The following is a 25,052-nucleotide window of genomic DNA, read 5'->3' on the forward strand; positions in this document are numbered from 1 at the left end:
GACACCACCCCCCCAATCTCCCATTTAATTGAAAGTACTATACCTTGGGTGTCAAACTCCAGTACTGAAGGGTCGGAGCCCCGCAGATTTTTGGGTTTCCTCTCATTTAACACACCTGATTCAACTCCTTCTGCCAAGTACCACACAACTCTTGAGCTGAATCATTTGTTGTGGAACAGGGAAAGAATTAAGCTATACAGGACTCCGGCCCTCCAGGACTGGAGTTCGACACACCTGTACTGTACGTAACTGAGGGTAGGTAAGGCTTTGAATAAAACAGGCCAGTCACTAAATCAGCAAAATTTATGTATGAGGGTGACTGGGTAATAGAGGCACGATCAAGTTAAAGCAAATCGGTGAAATATCTGTGCATGACAAAAGCAAGTCCAGTGAATGATTTTACACAGTGGAGGCCTTCGATAAAGTGAGGCACATTCAACAAAAGTCTCGGTATTCAGCTGCACAAAAAGTGACAATTTTTTTTTTAATTGAAATTAAAAACAAAAAACAGGAGCTCAAATTTACAAGTAGTCTGCTTCATACAAGTTTGCAGGAAGAGTACAAAACAGAAGGGAATGGGGAGAACAATCATTACAATGTACTTTATAAAAATATACACATTTATTGTGAACAAATGCACCAGTGAATGGATTGCCTGCAGGGGGTATTACTACATACTTCTCTCTCACACACACACGTGCAAGTACAACATACATGTCAGACAATTCTTTTAAGACTATTATGACAGATATAGAGGCAATATATCTCTAAAACAGCCAACAAAACCATTTGGTTATCAGAAGGCTTGGGCTAGGGAAGTCTATTAATGTGTGTCCCGTACAGTCTTCCTTTAGAAAAATATACCAGCTCTGCTCCCTGTGATTGTGATGCACATTACAGATTTACAGAAATGGTCTTGGGATGAGATGAGCACCATGTGACCTGGCAGTGCTTGGAGAGTGCTGTAAAACGGCCACAGGCTGCAACTATTTCTCTCCTGTAACAACCCCCCCCTCCCCCAGCGCACAGCTTCTACTGCGTCATGAGCCTGTGACTGGTGGCTTGTTCTACCAGCCTGTGGTACTCGTCCAGCTTGTTGTGAAGTAAGTTGTATAGCTGGGGTGAGGGAACAAAATGAAAACTCAGTATATAAGGAAGGCATGGGGAAAAAAAAATATTAATATTGAAATTACTCTTGTAATTGATCTGTTCTCACTGAATTTAAAATGTATGAAACAAGACGCATGTAAAGCCAGCTTAAGGAGGGAGCTCCACCAACTACAGAGCCTTTGCTGTCACCTCAGGCCTAGCAATCAGCAGCACAAGGGAGTGCCTGTTCTCCCTTGCAGTGACTGCAAGGATGGATGGACAGACAGCTGGTTGGACAGCCTGCTTACCTTGGAGTTGTTGACATTCGATCGGTTTTCACCGAGTGCCTGCAGCAGCTGATCAATGAAGGTGTAAGGGAGCCAGACGAGAGGCGCCGTCGCTGAGAGAGGCCTCTGATATGGGAAGGAGGCAACACCGTTAGCTCATGGTAGCTCAGCATGTGTAACACTTACAGATGGAACGACAATTTGTCCTCTCACACCCAGGATTGCGATTTCCAACCGGGGCTCCTGTGTGTCTCTTTGGCACACTTTACCAGTGGGCTATTGCCCATAGTCTGAAATTTGTGTGTGACCTCGGATGGACTTTTGTGCCTGTATTTTCTGAGTTAGGCCCCAGATGAAAGGTGTTTCATGGGGCTCCTGATGGAGGGGAATGGCGAGGAGTCATTATTAGCAGGCTAAAAAAAATTGTCAGTGGAAATTGCATATAGTGTGGTCATGTCTGTCTGGGTGAAATTCATCACTAAGCGGATGATCACTATTAGCAATTTTATTTCTTTATGTCTCAGGTAGATTTCCATCTAACTGACATTTGTACATTTATTGCATGATACTAAGGTAATAGATCTGACAGCATCATTATTTACTGAATTTAATTAGCTCTTTAAAATACAGCACAACTGTTTAAAAAAAATCAAATTACAGTATAATACAATTAAACAAATATGCTATAACAGTAGTGTATATAAAATATAGCTTATTGTGGTTTCACTGCTGCATCTCGTCTCATTTTTGGCAGTTTATCATAAGCTTCGATGAGTCTATTTTTCATTGCGAGAAAATTACTTTCCTGTCATATTTTTTGTGCACACAGAAGGTAGCTAGCCAGAAACAAATGGGTTATGGGGGGGTGTCAATCAGGTGGTTGGATTTAGTTTCTTGATCTGCCTGTTGAATACATGCAAAGCTCTGTGATTAAAAGCAAATCATTTGAAATATTATACAGTGCCCTCATTTCCAGGTGTTCAAGTTTTTTTTGAAAGCACTGAAATTTGACTTGTACTTGCATTCGAGTATTTTTGTTGGACATGAATAATGCGCACGTCACGTTTGCCAGCAGTGAGCTGCCTATACTCATCTTTAACCGAGTTCTTTTCCACGTCACTGTGGTCAGCTTGATTCATTAGTTTATCACTTATTGCTTTACTGGTAATTAAGTTAGGCACCTTTTTTACTTAAATTACAGTAATAATCTATAAAGTATTTCCGTGTTGTTGATTTCATTTATCGCCTGGAGGAGTTCATTGGTTCGATCTTAGGTGCACCTGTCTCATTATTCTGTTGGTACTTAAACCTACTTTGAGCTTCTCAGTGTGACATGGTTTGTCTATACCAAATTATAATGTGATTGAATATGCAACTAATCATGAGTAAGAAAATTGTTTACAGCACTAACAAACACATAATGGTAATATGAATAAAGGTGTTAAAGTTCTAACATGTTCAGGTAGAAGCTTCCAACTCTCCTGCTTGCTTTGCAGGCACATAAAAATGACAGTGATTTTTGGGCATTTATCATCATAAGATTGAGCGCAGACTTACCTCAATTCCAAAGTACTGATGACCTTTCCCCAGTACAGCATCCACATACTCCAAGACCAGCTCCACAGCCTCCTCCAACAAATCATAGTTCAGATAGAGGCGAAGCAGGGCAGCTGTATCCACCACCTGCAAGGATTGCAACCACCAGGAGGCGGCACTGTGATTCACTGCCTCCTTTCTAGGTTCCAGCTCTGTGGCACTACCTCCAGCGGTCAGGACAGCTCTCCTTACCTTGTAGCTGTTCACCAGCCAGTCAGGTAGAGGAACCCCATGCGACAGCAGTTTGTTGATGACACAGAACTGGTGCTGGGCATTCTGGGAAGGGTATTTCTCCAAGTAGGAGGCCAGGAGCCGCCAGGCCTCGTCAGTGGCACTGCACATGGGTCATGAGCAATTCGGTGGTGTCACTCACAGAACAGTGTGGAACATTCCGTCAATACATTTACCTGCAGACGGGTTCTTCACAGACCTGGACTCCTTGGTAGTGATCACAGTGGACAGCTGGTTGGCTGCCAGCCAGTTCCAGGCTTCGTTTTGACTGGCTTCCCCTCCATACTGTAACTTAATGCACCTACAGGAAAAAAGTGACACAATCTGGGGAAAATCCACAAAAAAAAAATATCCAAGACAACATGGCCTCTTTTAGACCTTTTCACAGAGCCAATTGACATAGCTCAGTTTTTACTGATAAGATCAAGGACCTCCCTGAGGGTTAATGCACTCATTAAACGGTCAATGACTGTTCAGAGAGACAAAGTCGATCATGCCAGTTTCAATCAAAACCACAACTACTTACTTGAAGGCTAGTCCTTCAAAAATGGGAGTGAGGGGAAGTTTGAAGGTCTCACAGAGCGTGATGGCTGAGTCAAAGAGTCCAGCCTGCACCAGCAGGGCCACCATCTCCGTAGCGGAGGAGCTGCCTGGGGGGATGGGGGAACAGTCAAGGTGTTACCATCTGTCCTCAGGACCAAAGGTACCACACACACATACCTTGTTTCCACCAAACAGTGTCAAAGCCAGCAGCAGGCTTTTGCCTAATCCGGGAACTGGTTCTGCACGCTTCTGGCACATATAAAATGGGTCCATCATGGTACCACAGAAAAGCTGGTCTCAGAATTTAGAATCATGTCAGCAAAAGCGGGATACACCATAGTGCCCTATTATTCTGCCTACCCAAAATATTCAATCCATAACCAATAAATAGTTTTGTCTAATATTGTTGGTGCTGGCAGTGAAATAAGTTGCCAGCGTATTAGTGGAATAACATGTAGTTGTATAGTAACTATATTATGTGTATAGTTCTTTTTTTTATTCTGACAAAAGATGGCATGGAACGCTATAATACTCAAAATTAAAATGTAGAAATAACATTTAAATAAGTGTCCTTTTATTTTTAAATCATTCAATAAACTGCATTATATTTCACAATATAATTTCAAATTATATTTCACAATAAAGTTCAACTTTTCACATTGTTGCATTTCATATTTCATTTTGCCACTTTTCATAATAATGGTGCACCCTGTCAATTGCGTCAAGCTTGTTATTGGATCAAATGTTCAGTCACTGTGAAGACATTCACAGAAGTCATAACTAGTTGCATGACAGTAACATCGAACATATGGAATGCTGTTGGGTATAATCCATGAGACAGAATAAGTCCCAACACAGCATTTCTCTTTACCCTCTAGAAATGACAGAAAAGCCCGTCTTCAAGGACTTCAGCCAATGATATTCCTTAAATTAGCATATGTTTGCATACTGCACAGTAAAGCCTCTGGAGCATATGCAGACAGCTACGCACATTTGGGAGCATGCAACAGTATTACTGACCCTTTTTGCCATCCATATATTACAGTCATGAGCTGATTATATGCTAAACTCTTACAATACCATATGTAATGTTTATATCTCTACCACGGCATTTCATGTATGATTTATGTCAGCATGCATGTCAGTGGAGAACAGGCTACTGTGTAGTAAACTGCATTGTGAATCTTTTTCCATAGAACACCAAAAAATACATTTGAATCTGCTGGGCAGTTGGTTAAATATTGGTCTGTTGAAACTCTGCATGGAAACATTGTCATTAATGTTCTGCACAAATTTGGGGGAAAAAAAAATCATATAAGAAGTGATTTATTAAAGATGTTTTGGAATTTGTATAGCTCATATATTTAATGCGCACTTTTTGTTGAAGTGTCATTATCCAAGTCAAAGCTGTTCAACACTTTATAAGTGGCGAAATGTGCCAGTAAAAAATTACTGGAACATAAAATTATAGCGTGTAGATAAAAATGTGTGTTCAATAGGCAAGAATATGGATATTTTAATAGAAACATAACAGTGTAATAGTTTATATAGTTTTATACTGGGCTGTCTCAGGGCTTGAACTCCCGGTCAGAAATTCAGTCCCACTCCGGCCCTGACTACTTTGCTCCTTTTACTTCACTTACTCCAAGTCAGACATATTAATCCAGCGTATCAGATAAAACAATGAACCTCTTCACTGAACGTTTCCACAAATTTTGGGCTTTATTGGTTATGATTAAAAGTTGAAATATTATCATATGGAAATCTACATCATACATTATAGCCTGAGGCCTTTGCCCTTTAACAGAAAAATATTAGCCTAGGTGTATCTTAGTACTGAAAGACCTTTTTAACACGTACATTTGTACCATGTTAATGCAGTATAAAAATGCATGTCTACATTTTTCAAACGTGTATTTTTATATTGCATAAACATGGGCATTTGTACTATGTCTAGAAAATTAAAAATACCATGTGGAGACGTATGGAGGGGACAAATGCTGTGTGGAGACATATTCTGTGTCATTATATGTAGCGGTTTATACCCCTACAGCGTCCCATGGGGTAAGACCTTTGGCATGACCAGGACTCCTTCCTATGTTTGCTCCACTAATTTATGCATCCAACTACTGACCTCCCTTACAACTTCCTCAGCTTCAAGGTACTTTTCAAACTACTTCCTATACGCCAAAAAATGGATCGCAAAGAATTAGCAAATCACAAACTTGGTCTCAGCCTCCTCATATACTGATTGACCGAGCACACTGGTATTATGAAAAGTGGCATTATGGAATACGCTGGTTCAGAAAATTGTCATTGGGAAATACATCAATGTGAAAAGTTCAACTATTGTGAAACAGAATTTGATTTAGATAAAACATTTCTATATTATGAAATGTAATTTATTTTTAAATTTGAATAAAATTTGACATTGAAATATTCATACATTTATTTCCATTCTACATTTATTGAGATATTTATATATGTTTATGTATATTTTTATTTATACATTTAATTTTGAGTATTGTGGCATTCCATAAGAATGATCTGTTGGACTATTTATAAATAGGTCGAATAAAATATTGTGGAGCTTGAGTGACAGAGTGATCATGAGGCAAAGAAAAGTTTAATTTTTATAACTTTTATTGCGTGATCCTTGAAAGGACAGTGGTAAAACGAGCTGCTATCGCAACAAAGTGCATCACAAGCTGCAGCAAGTGTGCAAAACAGACCAGGCTAGCGAGTCCCAAATCATTCATAGCATGTTTCATATTATTTGCTGTGTCACACAATTATGTGCGCTATGTTTATTGGGATTTTGTCTACTTCCACCTTTTAAAACTGTTTTTACAATAATTGCAAATTACTGTGTTACTAGTTGTTAAAAGCGTAATATACCTTCTGATCATTACCCACTTATCTGATGATCTTACACTCCTCAAACTGCAAAGGGTGTACACATGTCAGAGCAGGCGGAAGTCTGAGCGGCAGAAAAACTGAGGGGCAGCGTTAGCGTTCAGCTTGAATGTCGCAAAACACACATTTAAAATGGGAAAGAGCTGCCGTGCGATTGACTGTACAAATCCATTTAACGAGAAATAGGATGCTTTTACAGACTACCATAAACTAAATAAGCAGACATGGATCAGGCACATGTGGTCAAAATCTGATCTATCCAACATGTATGGATTGGCGCCGATACCGATTCCGAATATCGGATTGGTGGACCTCTACTGAAAACCATCACACAGACAAATTTTTTGGTCCGGCTGCTTATAAAAACTTAAAATCTGAAACATCAAAAACTATTTAAAAAAAATTGAATTATATGAATCTTTACTTTCACTTAACATTTAAGTTTAGTTCTTTTTCAAAATTGGTGGAAACACAGGCAGAACCAGCCCAGCATCAGCACTGACTCCTTTTGGTGGACACGAGGCAAGACACACACACAGACATACAGTTCATATATTCCTGTCATTTGTGGGGACTCTCCATTCATTTCTATGGATATATCCATCATCCTAACTATTGCCTCATTCCTCCCCACCACACACACACACACACACACACACACACACACACACACACACACACACACACACACACACACACTGAAGAGCATACCTGCGACGGCAGCGGAGGCCGGGTCGTGCCGAGCCAGTGTGAGGCGGTTCCGGGCCAAGATGTACTCCCTTTCAAGGTCCTTAAGTTCCAGGATTTCAATGTTGCGACTCACTGTTAACACACACATACACAGTGAATCTACTCATGTGGGGTCTTGGCAGTATAACCCTATTCCCAGGTAGGGCTGTCACCAGAGGTGGAGATTTTAGGTCCAGAAAGTACAAATCCAGACCAGGACCAGTTGAGCATAAAGAGTCACAAGTCAGAGTACTCGGCTGGTTGGTTGAAACAAAATCCTGGACTGGATTTTGTACTTGCTGGACCTAACCTCTGGCTGTCACTACTGCTTATATCAATATTTGATTAATCTAACAATTCTTCTGACTTTATCGAATAATTGTTTATATATAATATAATTTGCAAGCGGCAGGAACCAATCAGCAATTACAGGATGTGCACTTGGTCACATTTTCTATCAGTTAAGGCACTCCAACTTATTTAAGCTGCATGTTTTAGGACAGTGGAAGGAAACCAGAGTAACTACTGAAAAGCCACACACATACAGCGTGAATATGCAAATTCCACACACAAAGTGGCAGTGTGTGGCAACAGTGCTACCCAGCTACAGAGGACCACTGTGCCAAATAGGCTTGCACAATGAATGGTAATACCAACATAGCATTTCTTGCACATACAATTGGTATAATCGCAAGAATTCCATCTCTACCCCTGTAATTTATAACCATCTTAAAAAAAACATTGCTAGTTGTCATTTAAGTTTGACATGTTCTTTTAATTAAAGGTACCGCTTACCAGGGCCGGTTGCTGCTTGCTCGCCATCATAGTTCCGCTTTGGGGACGTCCCGGGACGCTGGTACTGTGGGAGGAGCACACATGCACACAAGTGAGGCCCTCTTACCTCATCCCAGGCCAGGGAGGTGCATGGGGGGGAGTGGCTGTCCCACGATGGCACTCACCACACCGCCAGATGAGGGCTGCACGATCCAGGCATAGTGGGGCCTTATGAGCTGCAGACAGTTCATGGCCGCTAAGTAACAGTTGACCTGCTTGTGGAGGCCCAGGGGGGTGCGTACCTCACGACCCAAGCGCATGCCGTACTCGTACATCACCGTGCCCGCTGGGGAGAGAGTTGGTATACTTTAGCCGTGGCTGATCAAGTCTCCGGGTGAGTAAATATGTTGACAAAAACAAGACATTCAAGCCTCCAGAGGCAGAGCCAGGAGAAAATAAATGAAGAAAAAGCCGCAGTGCCTGACCTTTCCTATAATTGTGCCGGTTGATATGGAACGCATAGAGCAGCTCGTAGTAGTTATGGGCCAGAAGGTCCACCGCTCTGGCACGGGACTCGATGATGCCGACCACCTGCAAGCAGGAAACAACCGGAACATCAGCAAGGGGCAGCCCAAGCTACTTGAAGGCGGCTCAGGTAGGGGGGAGGTATACCTCATCATGCAGGCCGATGTAGGGGAACTGCACCAGGTCCTGTAGCTGCGAGCGCTCACACAGCACCACCACCAGCTGTCTCAGGCAGTCCAACTGCCTGCAGAGAGTGGCCAGAAAGGGTCAGGCAAAAATGCAGGGGCCCCCCAGCCCCCAACCAGCTGACAGAAAGGCACCCCCACCTGCCACAATCTGGGTTCTGGGTCAGGGCCTCGTAGGCCTGGTCGTTGTGCCCCAGGTCCAGGTGGTGCTTGAATATGCGGGTCCTGAGAGCAGCCTGTGGGCACATGGCACGGTGACGGGGGCGTGGCGGCCACAAGAAGAGCAAGGGAGCGGACCGGCGGAGAAAGTGTACCTGACTGCGGGTGTCCCCAGTGGCCTCCGAAATGGCCATGGTGGCCAGCTGAATGACAAGCTCCGCCAAGCCCAAGTCCTCCAGCAGCCGCAGCACCTTGTTGTAGTACTGCAGGCGCGGGGAGACGGCAGTTTCCTCGTCCTCGAGGCCAGTCAGCCGCACCAGGAACTCTTCCTTCTCCACCTCTGTCGCTGCGTCCTGGAAGCACTGGAGGGCCTGCAGGGTGTATATAGGATGTCAGAAAGAGAGCTCTCTTACTGGTGGAAGGAGCTCACTTGCTGAGGCAATGGGGTCACCTTGTGTCCCTCCCCAGTGGCTAGGTAGCACTGGCCTAGCATGAAGCGGCTGGAGCCCACGTTGGCCTGGCACCAGGGTGCGGTGAGGCGGATGTATTCCTGGAAGGCAGAGGGGAGCCGTGACTCACAGCAAACCCTTTACATGGCAGCGAGTGAGGCATGCATGGAGTGCCCTCTACCTGCAGCTGTGTGTACTGGCAGTTTCCCATCAGGCACTCTGGGAACTGGAATCCTGGGTTGCTGGGCCAGCTGCAGGACTGACATTAAGGTACATACACCAGATTAGAATCTCACCTGGCGGAACCAAACGGGGTGGGATCATCAGGTACAAAAAGCAAAACTGACAGTTTCATTCTTTCATTTTCTATGCATGTTTTGCCCGTTGCATACATGTTTTGCCCGTTTTTAGGGTCCACTGATAAACGTCATGTTTGTTCCACACTGTAAGCACGATGTGACTGATGTTATGTAGGATCCTGGGGGGGGATCGGTTTCCATTTATAGTGGCTGACCATCCAATGCAGTTATCTCCATTATTTTACCAGTTTGAAACTAAATAAAAATACATCTTAACCCTCTGGGGACTAGGTGTAGGGAACACACTTTCACTGACTGGGGCATGGTCACACATTTCATTCAATATCAAACAATTCATGGCATATAAATTATCATATTTGTTTTGGCATTAAACTCATCTTAATCTTAGTGTATGTTTTAAATATGTCAGATTTATGTGAAGTTTGTAATCTGACATTAAAGTATACACATTGCAATATGTAGTTTGGAACACTTGCAGAAACATTATAAAAGTACATAGTAAGCAATGGTGGCAGTTTGTTTTGATCCCAGATATCTGATCACCAAAGTCTTGGCTAAACGGTTGTGCATTAGCACTTATTCAAATCGCATTCGCATGGTAATTTGATGAACAACGCAATGGTGAAACAATCCAGATACATTCCCATCAGTGTTATAAAGGGGGGTGTCGCCAGGTATGAATGGCTCATGCATACACATGAAAATTGCTACATATTCAATGGAAGAAGCCCAGAAATAGTGACATGATTTAGCTTTTTCTTATTTATCCAACTGAATGTTGCAACACCATTTAGTCATCTTACTATGTACTTTTATGTTTCTGCAAGTGTTCCAAACTGCATCTTGCAATGTCTATACTTTGATGTAAGATTACAAACTTCACATAAATCTGACAAATTTACAAAGTACACTAACATTAAGAGTTTAATGCCAAAACAAATATTTTTTATATATTTGCCATGCATTAAGTTTATGATATTGAAGGAAATGTGTGACCATACCCATCAGTGTGTGTTCCCTACCCCTAGACCCCAGAGGGTTAACCTCAAATAAAAATGAATACAAACGTAATAAAATCTCATTAGAACCCAAGTAAACTGAATTGGAAATTAAAACAATATAAATAAAAACTAAAATTATAAAATCAAAACCCTATTAACAGAGGGGGGAGAGTATGATGAAGGATACACATGCTGTAGGAGCAGGGTGACAACGGCGGATGCAATCTGGGGCCAGCTGAGCACTGCCTGGCTGAGTGGGGCGCTTTGCTGCGAGTGGATCTGAGAGACGACCAGTTTGCGGCCCACGTTGTGGTAGAACAATTCCAATATAGTCTGCGGACTCATCACTGCAGGGAGGAGAAACCGTGGTAACAGACAGGTCATGGGGACATGATGGGCATGGTGTTAACATGTGCTGTATACACATGGGCACCATCACGTGTTCTGCATGTAGACTCACATGATTTGTTGGGTGTCAGTGCGGGAGAGTCAGAGAGCTCCAGTACAGAGAGGTGCTGCAGATTGGCATCCCTGAGAGAGAAACTCACTTCAGCAGAGAAAGGAGGTGGAGGAGCACATCCCTGCTGACTCCATAGCTGCGGTCTAATTTTGCCAGTAATTTGTACCATAAAGAATAGGTTGTTCACAAACTCAGCTATTACTTCTATGTTTCTGCATTGTCAAAATGCAGGAACTGCAGGTCAGATCCAATGCTCAGAGCAGGAGGGGAACTCACAGAGTGTCCAGGGGCACAGGGGTGGAGAGGCACTGGCTGGCCCACTTCAGCACGTAATAGCAGCACAGCAGGTGGGACGTGCGGGGGATCAGGTCCTGCTGGAGCTGTAGCATCTGGGCCCCCCCGCCAAGGAACACCTGTGGAGGTCAGTCAGCTACTGAGTGTGATCAGCAAAACCCCTCTGGTCAGCCACTGGGCATCCTCAAAGATACCACCCACCCATCTCTCAGGGAGACAAACCACCCGGCCGTCACAGGCGCACGTGTGCACAAACACAGACAGAAACACCATGGACATTAGACATGCTAATTAGCTGGACTACATGTCTTTAGACTGTAGGAGGAATCCCATGCAACATGAGGAGAATATGCAAAACCCACACACAAAGCCCTGGAAACGCGAGGCAAAAGTATCACCCAGAGGTGGTTCCACATATTGAGAATAGAAGATCTGGCAGGTCAAAGTTCATTATTCAAATAAAATTTGAATTGCAAAAATATGCACAATCAGCAGCAGAAAAACACATTCAAATTTTTAAAGATCTAACAGTTTCATCATTTTTGTTTTGAATAACTATCCTCCTCGCTTACACAGATTAAGGGATCTACCTCTAGGGGCAGACTTCAGTGAATTTATTCTGCTAGCGATAACGGCTGACAGTGAATTACAAGAACAAGACAATACAATAACTCCCGATAAGCTGAAAAGCAGTCTGGAAACTTTCAATTTTTGGACATTCAGTAACGTTAACAGGAGATCCAGCCTCAACCAAAGGCGGCATTTGACTGCAAGGTTCCTTTTTAAGCTATTTTATGCAGATAATGTATTTTATAAACAAGCTTAGGTTACTTGCACGCTGATGTTAGGCGTGGGCGATAATTTTTCATAACGTTCATACATTATACTGATGAATATGGTATTTTCAAAATGAATGGTACTCCAATATTTATCTTGGTAATAAAATGTGTCAAGCGGGGAGGGGCGGACCAGACCTTAGTGAATTTTATTGTTGAGAATCACTTCCCCCCCCCCAAATCCACTAGGCCAATAATCCAAGCTGCATTAATACAACACAAGTCTAACCTGTAGCGAAATAGTACAAGTACCATTGATATTTTTTTGACTGATGAATGTGTGTACTTCGAACGCCATTTTAAAAGGAGTCTCTCAGCCACAGAATACATTGCATACATTTACAGGTGTTCCTGGTCACCTTAGGCTGGGAGGCCGCAAGGACGACCCGCACTCACATGGTCCCCTGAGCTGATGCCTGCACTGACATGGGCTCACTGTCCCCGAGTCGTGGCTTATACTCACATTGTCGCCAAGCCGCAGGTATAACTGCTGCAGAATGAGGAGGTCACGGCAAAGGACGGCACGCGTCATGGCAGTCTGGGTTACAGCCTGGCACAGCACGCTGGCTGCCACACTGCTGGCGTAGAGCTGGGATATGCTGATGCGCACATTCAAGGGGTGAGCTGCAGGAACACGGGGAGCACTTACAAAGCCACCCAACCAGCCTCCCGGATGACATCACCACACAGCAGCACTGATTCACCAAGGCATGCAGTCACCCCTTACAGTGGGCTCGAATAGCAGTGGGTAATAACTGTTCCATCAAACATTATAAACTGCTGGCTCAAAGAGAAAAAGCATCAGCAGGTCCTGAAGTGTGGGGTTTCTGGGTTTTTAGTTGACCAATGGCAGCTTGGGTCAAGTTGAACAATGAAAGGTTGCAGGGTTTCGGGGGAATTACACCAAACAGCCCTAAGACTCCTGTACCCCAGATAAAATGCAGAACCAGCTCAGGTGACACCTCCTAAATGCCACCCACCTGTGGCAATGGCACAGTCTACATCTCCTTCAGTCTCCAGGTCCATCTCTCGCAAAAGAAAGGTCATGGCGCCAATGGGATTGCGGACGTCCTGGAGTTTGTTCTGGATGTCCTCCACCACGTTGTCACTGCCACAGGGATGTAAAACAAGACCACAGGGAGTGTAAGCAGAGATGGACCATCAGCACCGAGAAATGAAACATGGTGGCTCAAGAGAAACACTGAAAAACACACACTTTATACATTGTTTTTGACTTTTTATTAGAGATCCACCGATCTGAAATTTGGGATCAGTATCAACACTGATCCATGCCTATTAGAGAGATCAGGTATCGGCCATACGTGACCGATCCACATCCGATACTTAGTTTTTGGCAGTCTGTACTAGAGCTGGGCAGTATGACCAAAAATGTAATGTATATCACGGTATTTAAGATTTTTTACACACACATACATATACACACACACATATACACACACACACACACACATATATAATGTGTATATATGTATGTATAACTTGTACAAGTGCAAAGTCGTTTTTCGTGTTTGCATACAGAGTTTTTTTACTTGCATATGAAAGTAAAAGGGGCGTGCTGTAGAGCCCTCTTTTCCCGACATGATTCTGTGCATGCTGCATAAGCCTCAGGTAGCCTAGCTAGCCAAATGCAGACGGGTTATCGCAAAGCAAAGTAGGGTTGTCAAAGTAAAGTTTAAAAAAAAAAAAAAAAAAAAAAAAAATCACCATTGTTTTATGTTTCTCCATGTTGTCATGTATAAAAACAAATAACCCAAAACGAACACTATAAGCGGACTACTTATATTAGTTAAACAGTATTTGTACGGGATTGATTCTGTCCCAAGATTTTTTATCTATATACAAGTTGATCACTATAAGTGATCATTATATGTGGTTTCCACTGTACATATATAGCCAAAGTAAACCATGGGGGAACCACCACAAAAACAAGGTGGAACATTGGAGGTAAACCTTAAACTAATTATTAAACATATGAGAATCACAAAAGAAATTATTATTAAAACTGCAATGCTAGCTAAGGTTTTTTCCTATTCCATTTTGGTGAAACTTTAAATCCCTGTGCTATAATGTCCATACAGTAAGGTATGAAACAGCCTGATCTTAATTTAGCATACTGGCCATGTTAGAATTGTATGTGCATAACATGCTATGTTGCTATTAATAATATGACCCTATACCTATTTTTTGGAAGAGTATAATACACGTTAGTTTTATTTGGAAGTTTTTAACCAATGGACTTTAAGACAAAAAAGGTCCATATCTGGAGAATTTAAACACACTGGAAACTGATAAAAATAACTGACAATTGTTTTGTTCTTGAAATCTGTTGCGCCGGCTCTTGTTTGGTAATGTAAAAGAATAAAAAAGTTGGGTGTACAGCAAGCAGTTAATTATTTGCATCTCTTTCCAATCACAAAGCACTTTATTTTGAAACTTATTTAAGCAAGAGAAGATCCTATAATTTGCAGTTCGGGGGAAACTGTAAAGTTGAACAATTTCTTTAATTATGGGAAAAATTGCATTAAAGAAAAGTTGATTTTTGTTTGTATATGCTGTCAATTATTAGTTCCTAGTAAATCTGATTAGGCAAAAATTGGTACCTGCAGGTCATACTTGCATAAAAATTGGAATCAGGCAAGAAAAATGCAATTGGTGCGTCTCTAATTATAACTGATTTTTTTCTTTACATCTCAGGCAGATTACCATCTAATTTAGATCAGGTCAAGTCAGGGAGGATCCTGCGAGCCGGATCAACCTCAGGGAAACGTACCATACGGGCATAGTGCCGTAACTGATGCTACCTCACAATGCAGGTAATGTGCCTCATTCTGAACTCCTCTAACCACCTCTCATTCGACACAAAATCAAAACCAGCAGTACCCAAGGTATCGCCGAAGACAGAGTTCCGAAGGAGTCCAGTCTTTGTCTCAGCTCATTGGGTAGTGTCCATGTCTCACAGCCATACATCAAAACAGGGAGCACCAGGACTCTAAAGACTAGGACAGTGGTCTTCTTGCAAAGATATCGGGAGCGCCACACACCCCTTTCCAGTAACCTCATGATCCCCATGCTCTCCCAATCTGTCTGCTGACTTCATAGAAGAGTCACCAGAGATATGAATGTCACTGCCGAGGTAAGTGAATCTCTAGACAAGCTCGACATTCTCCCAACAGACACACAACTGATGACTGTGCCTAAGAAGTAATTAAATGCCTAAATCTTGGTCTTTATCCAGGACACCAGCAACCCCAGACATTCAGACTCCTTGCTCAGTCTCTCGAGAGTCCTGATCGGAGCCTCCATTGACTTCGCTAAGATCACAGCATCGTCGGCAAAGTCAAGTTCAGTAAATCTTTGTTCACCAACGGACCTCAAACGAACTCCAAAGCTGCAGGTGCCCATGACCCTACCCAACACCCAGTCCATACAAGCACTGACCAGAGTAGGAGCAAGAACACACCCTTGGTGAACCCCAGAATTAACTGGGAAGAACGCAGAGGTTCTCCCTACACTCTGCTCAGCAGTCACAGTGCATTGCACAGGTCAATGGCAGACTTCTTAGGCACAAGACCAGACTACTCCAGTCTGTGACAGGCAAGCAATCATGGATCCTGTTATGGATGCCCCGAGCAAGGACCTTACCTAGTGCTGAAGGCAATGTTCTCACTGTAGTTGCCGCAATCCTTCCCTTTCCAGATAGGGACTACAATTCCCATTTTCCAGTCAGTTGGGATAATGCCTGAGTCCCAAATGGAAGCACAGACAGCCAGCAAGGCCAGGAGGACAGCCTTACCACCAGCCTGGAGAAGTTCACCCCAGATACCACAGATCCCTGCAGCCTTCCCTACCCCCAGCATATTCACCACTTATGCAATCTCAGTGAGATTGGGTGGTTCACAGCTGATTGTAAGATCAGCCTCTAGAACCATTGACCCAAAGAAGTCAAAGTAGCCGGTCCAACAGGACACAACTGGAGTGTCATCCATAAGGAGCGCCCCATCACCTAACCTGACTGCAAGTCTCTGAGCACCCATCAACCACCAAGCAAAGCGAGTACTCCCAAGGAATGCCTTAGCCTGAGTCTAATACGCTCGTTGAAAGGAGTGACAAATACCATTCATGGTGTGTGCAACCTTCCTGTGGGTGGCTGCAGCAGAGCTACTCCCACGGAGAGCAGAATGGTATTGCACCTGTTTTTTTGAGCAGTTGCGAGTTGTTTTATGGTGGCTATAGTACCAATCCTGCCACCAACCCCCAAAATTGTATGTCTGCAAGTAGGAGAACAACTTGCAGGTACGGATACAGTTTAACGTCATACCAGTTCATTGCACGAGCACAAGGTAATATAATGGACAGTGTCGCTATTTAATGAATTTCACTGACTCTAAAATTACAGTACAACTGTATCACTTTTCAAATTAGAGTACTGCATAAATTAATGACAACTATCAAATTCAAATACAGTATAATACAGTACAGTACTGTATATAAGATATAGCCTGTTGTAGTTTTGCTGCAGCATTTTGTTGGCTCATTTTTGGTAGTTTATCTTAAACTTTGATGAGTCTACATTCAGAATTGAGAGAAAACGACTTTTTTCCCCCTTCATGTTCTCTGGGCAGGCCGCATCAGCCTCAATAACTAACCAGAAGCAGATGGGTTACGTCAAGGCAAAGTAGGAAAGTAAAAGAGAAGAAATGACCGCAATTACATTTTTTCCCATAAAAAGACCCAAATGAATACTGCAAGAGGACTACTAATATAGTAATACACAAATTATTCAAACAGATTTTGTACAGAAATTATACTGTCCCAAGAATTTGGATCCATATAAACGAGTAATCACTATAACCGTGATCACTCTAAGTGGTTTCCACTGCATTTTAAATATTGCTAGTGTTGAAACAGATTGGTGGTATTACATTTGGCAGATGAAACCGTTTTTCCACAGTGTTCACATCTGACCTCTTTTTGTTCGGTGTGCTAAGGCCACAATGTGTCCAAATGAAGGACAAAGCATTTTGTTTTGGTACAAGCCGCTCGAGTTGCTCAGTCGGGGTTCGCATTCTCATGTGGCTTCCATGTGATAGACCGGATGGAGCGGAATCACATGACAACACACACGACAGCATGATTTTTAGGGGACAATATATGAACACACACTGGGGAAAGTATTAACTGAGGGGGGGAAAAATCCCCACAAAGTACGAGTGACCGACATGGGTAAGATGACAATTACAGGTTGAATGTCACTTTTGATTAACTTTCGATTAATTGCCCAGCCCTAGGCAGAAGTAACGTTTATGGGAAAATCCTGCTCAACAAAGCGCATTAGGCGGGACAATGCGAGTAATATGAAAAGGATGATTGGGAGCAATGGGTGATTTGGGAATCACTAGCTTGGGCTTTTTTGCGCACTCAATATAGCCTGCGATATGCGAGGGGCTGCTATCGCAATAATGTATAAGCAACGCTGTTTCCAGTGGGAGAAAAATTGTGGGGTATTTTACACAAACACCACTTGCATATACTCAGAACTACAAATGCTTAAAAAAATGCATAAAACAAGATGCAGATAATGTGGAACAGTACATTATGTATATCTGCACCGAAAAAATGATACACTTTGGCCAAAATGTCGCTCCCCTTTAATGTAGACCATCTCAGCAAAATGACATCTATAGAGCCACCCCTCAGAAGCTCACCCCCTTGTCTCATGTCCAAACAGGGCACAAGGTGCTGAGGCCAGGACAGGGCCAGAACAGACTTACCGGTCGTTGGCCAGCAGGCTCTCCAGGACCTGCTCAGCAGCCCTCTCAGGAGAACCCAGGTGCTTCAACGTGGTCTCCATTATGTACGCCATGTCGCCCAACACCGACAAGCTCACCATGCGCAGGCACTGCACCAGCTGCAGCACGTCTCGGCCCAGTTCCAGATCTGTACCCAAGACAGAAAAGCACTCAGGCTACCAATACACACATCGACCCCAAATGCTTTGATTAAGCCAAGCCAGGGGCTAGAATCTCGTGTGTGAATGGTTCAAGTGCATGTTCTGTTCCTAGGCCTCTGCGGGCACATCTCCCAGTTATTTATTCAGTACAAAATCTGCCTCTCATAAGGTTAGGGTTACAACGTACAAATTGGCGGCAGGAGGGCAGGGGCATCATGGGGGAATCCAAAAGGAAGGTCACAGGATCGGCTCGTAAGTAGCAAGGGCATTATCCTGTGTGAGCACCCCACAGGCTTACCATCAGTGATTGGGATCTCGTCCTCGGAAGACAGGTACTCATCAGAGGACAGGTACAGGTGATCCACAAGGAAACACGGCAGCAGGAAGGATATGAAACCCTGGGGAGGGGGTGCGAGACACAGAGTCAGTGGTGGAAGAGACTCAAAGAACGATGTGTACGTGTGTGAGAGGCAGGGAGTCTGACCTTTTTGAGCAGGCAGACCATGGAGGAGGCTGGGTTGACATGGAGGCCAAGGGGTGTGGACAGAGCCTCCTGGTACTGCAGGCAGCAGGCGTAGAACTTGGACCAGAAGGCCTCCTGGAGCAGGTGGTACTCCTCCTGGGAGAACTCGTACTCCGTCACACTGCTCTGCAACTGTGGGGGGAGGGAGGTCATGGCACCACAGTGCTGGAGGGGCAGCGGAAAACCCCGAGCTTTGTATATTAGCTCACCTCATTCTCCACTGCCAGTGTCACCTCCTTCTTCATTGTGTCCCATGCCACGTCGAGGATCCGCTCTGTGCCCCGCTGGAATATCTGAGGATGACAAGTGGTCAGACTCAGCAATGGCATAACGAGCAGTACGGCAGAGAGGGGGCTGCGATGCCTGCGTTGTCTCTCACCTGGAGGGCCTTGACGATGGCAGAGGCTGTGAAGCGGCACGGTGAGAAAATCATGTCCAGGTAAGTTTCCTGTGAGGGAGGCATAGGAAGGTCAGTGCTAACTCAACAGGGCCTGAATCATATACGTGACCCTACACATAAAGCAGACTGACAAAGCCCACACATGTTCTCCCATCCCAGAAGCGGTGAGCTCAGGACAAACACCCCCCGCACTCCCCCCCCCGCCGTAGTTTAATGTACCCTGGGGTCCTGATCAAGCCCGACGTGGATTTCTTCCTCGGGTGGTGGCTGCACAAACACCTGGTTCCACTGGCCGGCGACATTGCTGCAGTGAAGCATACAGGAAAATGCAAGCTCTGCCGTACCAAAGAGTGTAATGAATAAACCAGTCACTGACAACCTGCAAACATGTGTCTACAGAAAGGTCCTACCGAGCATTTGCTTGCAATCTCATCTTTCTGAATGCCGTCAACACTGATGTTCCCTGGAAATTTGCAGACATGCCCAATACCTTACCTCTCGAAGTTGATGCATTTCACCACAGTCTGATTCTCATCATCCAACCAAAGGCCCCAGATTTCAGTTGATGTTAGGGCAAAGTCCACCAGAGTCTCCTGCATGCAACAAAATCCCAGTGTGAACTGGAGGCTCTCAATTCAGCCTTCGAATCAATGAAAACATTGACAAAGCGTGACACTGAGCCAGGAACCCACTGAAAGAAGGACAGGGCAAGGTTAGGGGTCACCATGGATGGGATGCTGGTCCATCACCAGATGGACACGGACAGACGCGCACGCACACACACAAACTCACTCATATCTTTGTGGGGACCATCCATTCATTCCTATGGGAAAAAATTATCGCCAACCATGACAGCCCAACTCTAACCTATACCATAAGTAACTGAAAAAATACAAGGTTTTTTTTAGTGTTTTGATTGCATTCACATTTTTTTGTTTGCTCTTGTGGAGACTGACAAAATGTCCCCCACAAGATCAAAATTATACATATATATTAATATACAGTCGTCATTCGCCACTTCGCGCTACGACTTTCACGGCTTCGCTATCGCGTTTTTTTTGCATATTCATTAAAAAGTTAAGACAGTGAAAATGATATATTGCTACGCATCGGAAGCATTTTTTGCTCTTTATAATTAAATGTACAATAATATGATATTTGTAATGAATAATATGTCTTATTTTCTCTTATTTTGTCTAATATATTGGGTAATACGAGTGTAATTGTCATGACCTGCCAGTACGATCCCCTTGTGTGCCACGCCCCCTTATTAACCACGCCCCCTTAACCACATGTGCAACCCCGATCATGACCAGCTTTTTTCTGTCAGTTTGGTTCCTCCGGTGTATTTAAGTCCACATCAGAGTCTGTAACCCCAGGTCTGTCACTGACGTTTTGATGTTACACGTTTCTGTGTCGTGCATTTGGAGTGATTCCAAATAAACCCTTCGATCCTGATTCATTGCCTTCTGTTCCTGCTTCCGTGTCCAGCAATCATAACAATAATGGTGACTAAAGGGTGTTATTTCATATCTAACAATGTTAAAAACCATATTTAGAAGGTCGTAAACAGATTTTCTACGCTCAACGAACATATTCGATTTATAAATAAAGAATCCTACTTCGCAGAGATTCACTTATTGTGGTAAAGTCTGGAACGGATTAACCGCGATAAATGATGGACATACATGGGTATACATTCCCACTCAGACACACAGACACGGTGGTCATGTTACCTGAGAACTGAACAAGGAGGAAATGTGGTCCAGACTGTAGCGGTTGCCTTCGGTAGCAACCAGCTGCAGTACACAGAACTGCCCCCGCTTGGGCACGCCAAGATAGATGCCAAGGCAGAGCCCTGTGGCCGAGGAGAAGGAGAGCTGCAGCCGGTGGCCTTGGGCAGGCATGTGCCGCACATCTTGGCTAACCGGCATGAACTCCAGCATGTCGGCCACCATCAGACACAGCTGCTCCTGAAGGTGGGGGGAGGGCAGCGGGGAATTGAAGTGTTCGGTCGGACCGGAAAGGCCATGGCTTCATTGGTAGGATCGGTAGCTCACCTTGTAAGACCACATGCGCAGCTTGTGGTCCTGGCACAGAGCAAAGATGAAGGTGTCATCCTCCAGGCGCCTGACGACAAGGCTCAACACCAGATCTGATGGGCTGGCGTCCCTCCTGTGTAACAGAATAAGGGGGGCGGGTGATTACCACCATATTGTGAAGTCCCAGTACCCCCCTACCAGGGGCTGCTCACTGCTGCTCCTGGAGATCTACCGCCCTGCAGTGCTTAGCTTCAAAATAGCTGGCCCTAATACTGAAATGCTACTGAAAGGCCTAATTATCTGTATCAGCTGATTTAAGTTAGGGCTGCACCAGAGCTCTGCGGGGTGGCAGATCTCCAGGAGCAGCAATGGGCAGCCCTGCCCCTAACCTTCACTCAGAGCATGCTGCACATCATAATCAGAGAAACACATGTCCCTGTTAAAGATCGAGGCAGCTCTACTCTAACAAAGGACACAAAGACAGATGTACAAAGTAAACATAATACAATTTAATTAATTAAATACATAACAGTATGTCTCCTTAAGTGACTTTTCCTAATGTCGATTTTGCTGGGATTCCTCAAACCAGTCATGGTTAAGTCCTTCCAAAACAGTAACCCAAACATCAAACATAAAAAGAACCTATAAAAGCATCAAGATGTGACTGCTGTACAATTACAATGTTCCTGGTACCCCTCCAAATTAATTACTACTGCAAATAAATTCACAGATACTGGAAAGGGCATCCAATCAGTCTTACAGTTTCCTATCCTGTAAATTAACAGAGCTTTGTCCAGGTTTACACAGAAACCAAAGTACAGGAAACACCTTAGATAGAATAATGAGGCAAATTTAGGAGTTAAGTAACCAAATCAAAAAATAAATTGGCCACAATTATAAATATTTTTCAAGTGTATATAAAAGGTGTTCGAGAGATTTAATTGTTATGCAAACCCTAACAAACAGTCAAACATGCTGCGCGACACTGGAATGAGCTCTCACCTGATAGCCGTGGGCATCCAGCCAGCCAGCCGTTGCATGACTGAGCTCTGCTTCAGCTCCAGGACAGACACATTCCCTAAGGGATGCACTGCTTATTAATGAGCATTTAAGATTGTGAGTCTATTAAGCTTAGCTGGGCCTAACAATGACAAACAGAAGGATAAGAAGGGGAGCTGAGGCGTGGAGCACCCAGCCTACCATGCACATCGTGCGGGGGAAGTCCAATGACGAGGATCCCGCCCGTCGGCAAGGCCAGGGCAAAGTGGGCTTCCCCACTGCCACTGACCCAAGCAGCTGAGGCGCCCGGCATTGGCAATTGACCCGGGGCAGTGGGAATCACATAGCTGTGAGCTGGGTCCCGGAGGTTCAGCTTTCCCACGTCTGTGAAGATGGACTGCATCTGAAGCTCTGTGACAACCTCCTGGAAAACAGAAGGAGGCCAAAAGTAAAGACTGCCCAACTGTAAGGTACCTTGCCACATCTCACTCTGCAAACAGTACCCTCACAGACGTCTGTTCTGGGCCCAATTATTTCTCCTGGTCTCCTCAGTCAACTTACAACTTAACGACCACCCCCAAAAACAAAATTCAAATTTACAATCATACACAAGCTGCCCAACAAATACCTAGCTGTTATACACTCTCTCTGTTGTACAGAGAGAATGCCTCAAACCTTTTGTTCTAGGATGTTTCACATTCAAAGTAGCTAAAACTACAGGCATTTTGCAAAATCACTTGCGTAAAGATAAGAATTTAGCCAAACTGTATCAGTATTTCTCAGAGAACAGTCCAGATCCTGAAGCAGGTCAAATGCTTTGCCCACTGGCCTGGCGCAGGTGGCAGTCACGTGACTCACACTTCGGTACATGCGGGAGGGGTGAGGCAGCACGAGCCGGTGCACGGTCTGGCTGCTGAGGAGCAGGATGATGACATTGTTGAGGGTCTCCTGAATGTGCACACCTCCAGGGAGCAGGGGACAGTGCAGGATCTTCAACCTCACAGCATTGTTGAGCAAGTTTGTGTCCAGCGACTGCTCCACCAGCTGAACTGTATCCCCAGATGTCAACCTGAAGATAGGGTACATTTTATACTTGCATCCTAACTTATTTACTGTTGGGAACACATCTGATATCCCATCACTCACCAGTGTATGAAGCGGTTACTTGTAACAGACAACAACTTCCCACTTTCCTCATAGTGAAATCCACCAGCACAGTCTGCATATTTTATGCCCCCAGGAACTGCATTCAAACCTACAGAAACGTAAAACATCATAATGCATGACTTATTCGAGTAACATTTCAGAGATCAAGGTTACACCTCACTTTATAAACAAGCCTGTACCAAATTAATGCCCAGCTAGTTGGTTAGTTTCTGTATATGAATACAAACCGCACAACGGAGTGTCTTTGGTGGCTAATGTAAAAGAAATTGTTAACTTCGGGCAATAGCATCCAAACAAGAAACTAAACCTCCGTCGCACCGTAATTATGCCAGTGATTTTATGCGGCCCTTCCTCGCAGCTGGTTATAAAACGAGTAGACAAGCAGCGATGAAGGACGGGGACGATGAAGACTAAAGTACTACCTCGTCATTCTAACTAGGGATTAATCAATTGTAGGTGCCGTAAGCGCAGAACTGTTCAGCCGGCCCAAGGAGGGTACGAGCATAAACACAGAGATTATTTCGAAATACATGCCTTATAACAGGAATACGGCGGCTCGTGGCAAAAAGACACCGGCGTCTCACGCGCCAGACCAGCCAGCATTAGCACATCAGAAAATAATCAGCTACTATTAAAAGAAATGTTCTTCACAGTACAGTGATTTCGGTACATATGGTACATTTAACTAAAGCAGCGTTTTAAATAGAGACATAGAAAATCCACGCTATAAAATTATAACACACGAGACGACCTCGTTTTCTGTCGTTCTATTAAACATTTTATGCTACTAGCTGGTATATGTTTTTAAAAGAGGCCATATTAGTAATGTTATGAAGATATAAAATGCTTTTTACCTAAGTTAACCGTTATATCACGGAATCTTGGAGGGATTTCTCTCTCAAAGCTGCAGATTTCTATAAAACTACTCTTCAGAGCCGCCGCCATCTTCACCGCGTTGGATTCTGGGGCCGGAGTAGACGTATTCGACCGCCACGAGAGCCTTCAAATATTTAAAGACACAATGTCTGAGTAACTATATACAAAATGGCATAATCTCAATGAAGCTTAACGCAAAATTAAATCTAAATTAGTGATTCTCAACCTTTCTTTCACGGCACACTTTCCATAAGTCAGGGTGCCCCAGTACACCGGTTGAAAAATACAGGCTAAGTAACGGCTGTCATAGCCTTGAGATATCTTAATCCTTTCATGCATGAATTATAGTTATTCTATTGGTGTACCGATTGCAGTTCTGACTGTTGTCATGTAAAACGTTGGTCGCGGGGCAAAATTAATAAGGAAGTACTGTTACATTAACAGTAATACTACGTCCAGTAACTCTAGATATTTGTAGATACATCATTTCTATTTTTTATAAAACTCTCTATACATACCTAATTAATAGCAATACCTGGGTATTTTCCGTTTCAAAGTTATTTTAAACATGTTAAAACTAAATTTACTGCAAATCACAACACTACATAGCACGGTGTCATGCATCAAAGTTCTTTTTACAAATTGGGTTATGTGAACCGTTCCCGCTGGAAAACCGTGTC

At 43.9% G+C, this 25,052-nt stretch overlaps 1 protein-coding gene across 1 annotated transcript; it reads right to left on the minus strand.

Moving 5' to 3' along the window:
• Nucleotides 1–447: 447 nt before the first annotated feature.
• Nucleotides 448–25,044, minus strand: nup160 (nucleoporin 160). Its single transcript, XM_048973240.1, has 35 exons — nucleotides 24,891–25,044; nucleotides 24,351–24,496; nucleotides 23,476–23,584; nucleotides 23,188–23,398; nucleotides 22,531–22,753; nucleotides 22,333–22,408; nucleotides 21,349–21,463; nucleotides 21,025–21,261; nucleotides 19,784–19,881; nucleotides 19,508–19,592; nucleotides 19,268–19,336; nucleotides 19,098–19,181; nucleotides 18,850–19,020; nucleotides 18,664–18,763; nucleotides 18,187–18,352; nucleotides 13,375–13,502; nucleotides 12,858–13,018; nucleotides 11,541–11,677; nucleotides 11,265–11,335; nucleotides 10,992–11,151; nucleotides 9,665–9,734; nucleotides 9,486–9,584; nucleotides 9,190–9,405; nucleotides 9,017–9,111; nucleotides 8,838–8,934; nucleotides 8,651–8,756; nucleotides 8,351–8,511; nucleotides 8,187–8,250; nucleotides 7,374–7,484; nucleotides 3,730–3,853; nucleotides 3,403–3,504; nucleotides 3,165–3,306; nucleotides 2,934–3,059; nucleotides 1,398–1,502; nucleotides 448–1,116 (listed from the first exon to the last, which is right to left on the minus strand). Exons 2-35 carry the CDS (start codon nucleotides 24,439–24,441, stop codon nucleotides 1,033–1,035), a joined length of 4,194 nt encoding a protein of 1,397 aa, XP_048829197.1. The 5' UTR covers nucleotides 24,442–24,496; nucleotides 24,891–25,044; the 3' UTR covers nucleotides 448–1,032.
• Between the last annotated feature and the right edge of the window lie 8 nt (nucleotides 25,045–25,052).

This window comes from Brienomyrus brachyistius, chromosome 13 (assembly GCF_023856365.1).
Source record: "Brienomyrus brachyistius isolate T26 chromosome 13, BBRACH_0.4, whole genome shotgun sequence".
NCBI lineage: Eukaryota > Metazoa > Chordata > Actinopteri > Osteoglossiformes > Mormyridae > Brienomyrus > Brienomyrus brachyistius.

What these genes read in the sequence shown, in the direction of transcription:
- nup160 (XM_048973240.1), bottom strand. Translation starts at nt 24,441, where the DNA reads ATGGCGGCGGCTCTGAAGAGTAGTTTTATAGAAATCTGCAGCTTTGAG. An exon ending in ACCCTGCTCCTACAGCATGT is followed by an intron (nt 9,735 to 10,991) that starts GTATCCTTCATC and finishes TCAGTCCTGCAG; the next exon opens with CTGGCCCAGCAACCCAGGAT. An exon ending in AGCCCTCATCTGGCGGTGTG is followed by an intron (nt 8,251 to 8,350) that starts GTGAGTGCCATC and finishes CTCCTCCCACAG; the next exon opens with TACCAGCGTCCCGGGACGTC.